The 6,976-nt window shown below is 48.0% G+C and overlaps 1 protein-coding gene across 1 annotated transcript; it reads right to left on the reverse strand.

The window, feature by feature from the left end:
* Window positions 1-5,844: 5,844 nt before the first annotated feature.
* LOC135537929 (inactive ADP-ribosyltransferase ARH2-like) lies at window positions 5,845-6,931 on the reverse strand (the record flags this gene model as incomplete). The annotated part of the gene is made up of 2 exons (XM_064963940.1): window positions 5,845-6,604; window positions 6,799-6,931. Coding segments are annotated over 2 exons (342 nt in total), but the record flags the coding sequence as incomplete, so codon positions are not given.
* Window positions 6,932-6,976: the final 45 nt, after the last annotated feature.

Below are 6,976 nucleotides of genomic sequence, written 5' to 3' on the forward strand. Positions count from 1 at the left end.
TTGGTTTACAAAATGTCCACAATGCCACGTCATGATAACGGAATAGGGAAACCCATCTGACGCTTACCTTTAGCCACTCCCCCTGGCAGGTGATTTTTACAGTAGATGACGTCATGCATCACACACACCATGACACAAATCATTGTAAAAAAAAAAAATCACTGTTAAATTTCTGAAATTAATATTTGAAGTAGCTACATCTTCAAATTAGTATTAATCTAAGGACATATCCTCATACACAGTTTTTTTTCCTTCCAGAAACAAATGTCTATGTCTTTGTGTGTTTGAGCATAACCCATCAATTTTTTATTTTACCTTTATTTAACCAGGCAAGTCACCTTATTTTCAATGACGGCCTAGGAACAGTGGGTTAACTGCCTGTTCAGGGGCAGAAGGACAGATTTGTACCTTGTCAGCTCGGGGGTTTGAATTTGCAACCTTGCGGTGACTAGTCCAACGCTCTAACCACTAGGCTACCCTGCTGCCCCAATAAAAGTGCACATCGTCCATTTCTTAGCATAAAAATAGTGTGTTTAGGGCTGTTTTTCCAACCGTCAGTGAAAGGCAAATGGTGTGAATAGTATGAGATAAGTGGGTTATTTCCCCACGTTATAGTCCATGTCTGTAGCCAAAACACTGGCAGTGAGGGCACATTTACCGTGTGGTGGTCGTAGAACATCTCGCTGGCACACAAACAACCTGTGTGGGTGTATCTGGGACCTTGGAACATTCCAGAAAAAAATTAACCCTCTGGTGTCAACATTTGAACAAAGATTCTCTTGTAAAACTTCATTGATACATGTCGCGGCCAAACATGTCCCTGATCTCTGAGATTATTCTAATGACATTAAATGAAATGTATGGTGCCTTAGTTCCGGTTTACTTGTGATAACGGCAATAGTCACGAGCCTTAGGGAGAGTATAGATACACCAAGGTCAGCAGAGCTAACTCAAACCGGATAATGAATGAAAGGTTGATTAGAAGGGAACAGTAAAACTTTTTCAGATTAATCACAACGTCAACAATACAATAACTACAAGATAAGGGATTGAGTTTCTTTAATCTGATAAAGAGCAGAGGTTCGTTTGACTCGGTTGTCATAGCTACAGTTTAAGTCCTGATATTATTGCTTCACATTGTTTTCCACGAAAATCCCATTCTAAAGATTAGGCTTAGCTTAGTCAATGTTTAACACCGCTGTTCTGTTTGTCTTTCCACTGTTACAGTACGGACGACACACGCACACACACACACACGCTACTCTACTTAGAGCATTACACAGCTTCTGAGTAATCACCACACGTAGAGCGTAGGCTGCTTCCTGCAACACCATGGCTTTCAGAGGACAGCAGCACATGGGATAGCTAGCATGACCTTGAAGGTGTATTGTGTTTCACTGTGAGGAGAGAGCAAGTTCAGAAGGCTTTTATCTTTCACAGACGGACGCATCACTGAAGTCAGAGTGAGTGGACGAGTGAGTCAGAGTGAGTGGACGAGTGAGTCAGAGTGAGTGGACGAGTGAGTCAGAGTGAGTGGACGAGTGAGTCAGAGTGAGTGGACGAGTGAGTCAGAGTGAGTGGACGAGGAGTCGAGTGAGTGGACAGTGAGTGAGTGAGTGGACGAGTGAGTCAGAGTGAGTGGACAGTGAGTCAGAGTGAGTGGACGAGTGAGTCAGAGTGAGTGGACGAGTGAGTCAGAGTGAGTGGTGAGTGGACGAGTGAGTCAGAGTGAGTGGACGAGTGAGTCAGAGTGAGTGGACGAGTGAGTCAGAGTGAGTGGACGAGTGAGTCAGAGTGAGTGGACGAGTGAGTCAGAGTGAGTGGACGAGTGAGTCAGAGTGAGTGGACGAGTGAGTCAGAGTGAGTGGACGAGTGACTTAGAAATTAAAGGTATCTGTGAATCGGATGATTCTGGGTTTATCAATCAGTTTCACAGAAGGGTCGCCGTAGTTTAGCGTCCTGTACTTTGGTCTCTCCTGCTTTTCTGTCTGTAGTCTTTCTGGCTCTGCAACATTCGAACCACGCATAGTGATGACATCATCTTTGTGTGACATCACAGCGCTACCCTGCCCCTCCCCTCCTGACATGTCACCTCCCCTCCCCACTTTGCAGTGCCATGGGGACATTTACTTCCTGTTTGGCATCATGTGGGCGGTGCTCTTGGTTGGACGTTGTGGGCTTTGATGGCAGGAAGCAAAGGTCAAGATCAGGGGTTGTGAGGACAGAGGTCATGACATCAGGGGTCGTAGATTCAGAAGGTGGGGGTGAGAGGCTGGCGTTATGGGCCTGGCCCAGTTCTGATGGTCCTGATTCTGAGCTGTGGGCCCTCCTAGGGATGGGGCATCTGGGCTGGTCTCTCTGGGTGGACCGGGGTTGGGGTGGATCCATGTACTGTTTTCTCCAGGGGTAGGAGAGATGTGAGCCTTCCAGGGTCCTGGTTTTGGACCCTAACCCTGAGTATTTCTGTGCTGGTGGATCCACAGAGGAAGCTAGGCCCACACAGGAGGACAAGGGAGCAGCGTTGCCAGGTACCCAGACTGCAAAGCCTCTACCTCAGGTATCCCTACCTGGGGTGCTGGGGGAGACCACTGGACCACTGCAGCAGAGCAGAGCAGCTCTACCTGCACATAGCTGAGCTCCTGACCTAAGACCTGTGCCTTTAATTCTCTATCTGAAACCTGTGCCTTGACCTCCTGACCTCCTGACCTGTAACATGTGCCTTGACCTCCTGACCTGAAACTCCTGACCAACTTCACTGTCTTGATCCTGATTTTCCTGATGTGAAGCCTGTACCACCATTTCCTGACCCACTGAAGCCTTAACTTCAATGTTTTCACTCTGAACCTTTAGCTCCTTGTTAAATTCTGAACCATGGCCTTCTGTCTTTGACCTGAGCTAACAATCTGTTCTTGAGTCTTACCTGTTGGTTTGTACCCAGAGTCTCTACCTGTTGGTTTGTACCCAGAGTCTCTACCTGTTGGTTCGTACCCTGAGTCTCTACCTGTTGGTTCGTACCCAGAGTCTCTACCTGTTGGTTCGTACCCAGAGTCTCTACCTGTTGGTTCGTACCCAGAGTCTCTACTTGTTGGTTCTACCAGAGTCTCTACCTGTTGGTTCGCACCCAGAGTCTCTACCTGTTGGTTCGTACCCAGAGTCTCTACCTGTTGGTTCGTACCCAGAGTCTTTACCTGTTGATTAGCACCCCAAACTTCTACCTCCTTAATTGAATCCTGAATCTGACCTTCAACTTCTTGATCTGAACCTGGACCCCTTATCTGCTTATTGACTACAGAGTGACCTTTCACCTTCTGATTCCAGTTTTTCCCTTTTTTGTGTTGAGGTGAATCCTTCAGACCAGCTACTGTCTTCTCTGATCCTCTATCTCCTTCCTGTACTCCAGAGGGGTTATCTTTCCTCTGCTGTCCCCAGCCTTTACTCTTAACCTGTTGCTTCACTGAACTCTGACCTTTGACAGGTTGACCTGGTTGACCTAAGCACTGTTGTCCCTGTTCTTCCTGACGACTCACTAATTCGTTGACACGTCCAGATGAGCTGGTACCAGGAGAGGAGCTTTTCTTCTGGCAACTCACATCACTTCCCCGGTGCACCGTCGCCATGGTTTCAAACTTGCCCATTATAGCAGACAGTAGCTGCCCCTTGCCGATCGGTCGGGGTCTTTTCGACGCTCCTCCCCCTGTGTGGCCCCCTCCCCTCTCTTTCTGCGTTGCTGCGGCAAACCTGGCCAGCACATCCTTAACAGTGTTTCCCTTTCTCACTCCACGTCCTGTTTTGGGAATGCAGTCCTCAACCTGTCCACTAGGGGTCTCTCTGCCATGGCTCTGGCTCCCACAGCCTCTTCCTCCACCCCCCTCTGGAGGACAGTGGCAGGGCCCCCACCTCCCGGCGGTGAGTGAGCGGAGGGTTGGGGTGTTCCTCAGGAACTTGGCCTGTAGAAGCTGGAAGGAGGTGAGGCGTCTTGAGACGTCGCTCCCTGCTGGTCGACCTCCACACCTGCTGAACTGGGGCACCTCCAACCCCACACTGACCTCCAGCCCTAACCTCTCAGGGGGCCACGCGGTGAACTCCGGCCGGGCAGGTCCTGGGTTAAGTAGTGGAGCAGGCTCTCCAGAACCCCTCTGAGCTCCGGGCGGGTCGTCCGGTCCCAAACCAGCCTCCTCAGGGTTCTGGTGTCCACAATGAGGCCTGATGGCCCTGCATTCACTGCTCTCTCTGCTCTGTAGGGAAACATAAGGGCCTAGCTTTGTTCTCAGGACAGAACAGGGAACATAGAAATAGAATCTAGATTGTATTTCTGTGACGGAAACATCCTGTGATAGGGCTTGCTAACCTCAACCATCTCTGTACTTTAACCTCTACCATCTCTGTACTACTATAACCTCTATCATCTCTGTACTACAACTTCTACCATCTCTATAATATAACAACTTCTACCATCTCTATAATATAACAACTTCTACCATCTCTGTACTACTATAACCTCTATCATCTCTGTACTATAACCTCTACCATCTCTGTACTATAACCTCTACCATCTCTGTACTATAACCTCGACCATCTCTGTACTGTAACCTCTACCATCTCTGTACTATAACCTCTACCATCTCTGTACTACTATAACCTGATCTATCGTAGTACCTGATCTATAGTAGTACTTGATCTATAACAGGTTGATCTGTAGCAGGGACTGTTTAGTTGATCTATAACAGGTTGATCTGTAGCAGGGACTGTTTAGTTGATGTGTAACAGGGACTGTTTAGTTGGTCTGTAACAGGGACTGTTTAGTTGGTCTGTAACAGGGACTGTTTAGTTGGTCTGTAACCGGGACTGTTTAGTTGGTCTGTAACAGGGACTGTTTAGTTGGTCTGTAACAGGGACTGTTTAGTTGGTCTGTAACAGGGACTGTTTAGTTGGTCTGTAACAGGGACTGTTTAGTTGGTCTGTAACAGGGACTGTTTAGTTGGTCTATAACAGGTTGATCTGTAGCAGGGACTGTTTAGTTGGTCTGTAACAGGGACTGTTTAGTTGGTCTGTAACAGGGACTGTTTAGTTGGTCTGTAACAGGGACTGTTTAGTTGGTCTATAACAGGTTGATCTGTAGCAGGGACTGTTTAGTTGGTCTGTAACAGGGACTGTTTAGTTGATCTATAACAGGTTGATCTGTAGCAGGGACTGTTTAGTTGGTCTGTAACAGGGACTGTTTAGTTGGTCTGTAACAGGGACTGTTTAGTTGATCTATAACAGGTTGATCTGTAGCAGGGACTGTTTAGTTGGTCTGTAACAGGGACTGTTTAGTTGATCTATAACAGGGAGGTGGGGGTAAGTAGAGAAGAGAGAGAAACAGACTATTGCATAGTTTAGGGTCCTGGTAGAGTGAGGTGTCCCAATTATCTCTCCTTCCTCCCAGAGTGTGCACTTGTTCACTTCCCTTCACTGATTTGAAAGGAAATGACTGGTATAAGAAATATGGTGGACAGAATATGGTGGTGGAGTGCACACTTCAGCAGAAAGGAGATGTTATTGGGACACGTCACCGGTGTTAGTTAGGATTGACCTCTGACCTCTACAGCATTATAAAGACAGTAGCAAAGAGAGACGCGGACCTCAGAGGTAATATATAGATATCCACTTTAATCTGGTAATAACACGATTATTATCATGACACTCGTGGTGAATCCACAGCAGACAATAATAAACCAAAACATGAGACGAGTGCAAATAACAGACTAAGAGTGGATCCCAAATAGCACTACCTTTGACCTGGGCACATAGGGTTCGGGTCAAAAGTAGTGCACTATATAGGGAACATATACAATATGGGGGGGGGGGGGACAGACTAATAACAAGCCTGTAAGTTTAAATCACATTTACACAGGACCGTCTTCTTTGTCTCCAATCACATGTTTTAAACCCAGGACTGGTGTGTGTACAGTAGGTGGGGATGTTAGTTGATCCACGTTCATCTATAGATGAGAACACCTGGGGCCTCTGGAATCTATGGAATTGTTACATCACAGATCCGGTTTCAGAGTTCCAATTCTGATTCTGATTCAGTTCCACATGAATGACAAAACCCTTTATGGAACAGGAAAGGAACTATTCCAGAGACCCCAGCAGGGGGAGAGAGAGAGAGAGAGGAGGGTACAGGCCGGGCTCGGGGGGCTGTAGTGCTGTGGGATAGGTAGGTAGCAGAGGAGGCTGGTAGGAGGAGATATAGGACAGGCTCATTGTAATGGCTGGAATGGAATAAATGGAACAGTATCAAGCATATGTATTCCCCTTCATCCATTACAATGAGCCGTCTTCCTGTAGCTCCTCCCACCAGCCTCCACTTGGTAGGTAGGTAGGTGAGCAGCCAGTAGCCAGCCATGGTGGAGTCATTCATGTGTAGTTCCTATGTCGGCCAGAAGAGGGCGGTGTGGGCAGGGTGGTGGTGTTACTTCTCTGTGCTCCTCTCTGCGGAGGCTGCCTTGTACAGTTCGGCTCCGAGCTCCTCCAGCCGCGTGCAGCCCTTCAGGGACCTGGGACAGGCCGAACAGGAGACCGTACAGACAGCCTGCTATCAGCCCAGTGGCACTGCTCTCCCCTGGGGGACACAATGACTCGGTCAGAGAAGATACTAATGGCAAGGACACACAACATACAACACACACACACACCAAGAACACACACACACACTTACCTACACAACTCTTATATAAACTACTTACACAGACAACAAACCAATGCACACACACACACACACACACACACACACACACACACACACACACAGCCCACCTCCGTGGAACATGGCGCGGCGGCAGAGCTGGGTCCAGTCGGAGCCTGAGGCCAGGAGAGCATCGTAGGCTATCATGGGAGCATCATGACCCCTCCGTCCAGCCCGGCCCTCTGAGCTCCAGCACTTATACACCTGTAGAGAGGAGAACACACCTGAGTTAAATACTTCTACACCTGT

The sequence above is a fragment of the Oncorhynchus masou genome, unplaced genomic scaffold (genome assembly GCF_036934945.1).
Source record: "Oncorhynchus masou masou isolate Uvic2021 unplaced genomic scaffold, UVic_Omas_1.1 unplaced_scaffold_873, whole genome shotgun sequence".
NCBI classification, from domain to species: domain Eukaryota; kingdom Metazoa; phylum Chordata; class Actinopteri; order Salmoniformes; family Salmonidae; genus Oncorhynchus; species Oncorhynchus masou.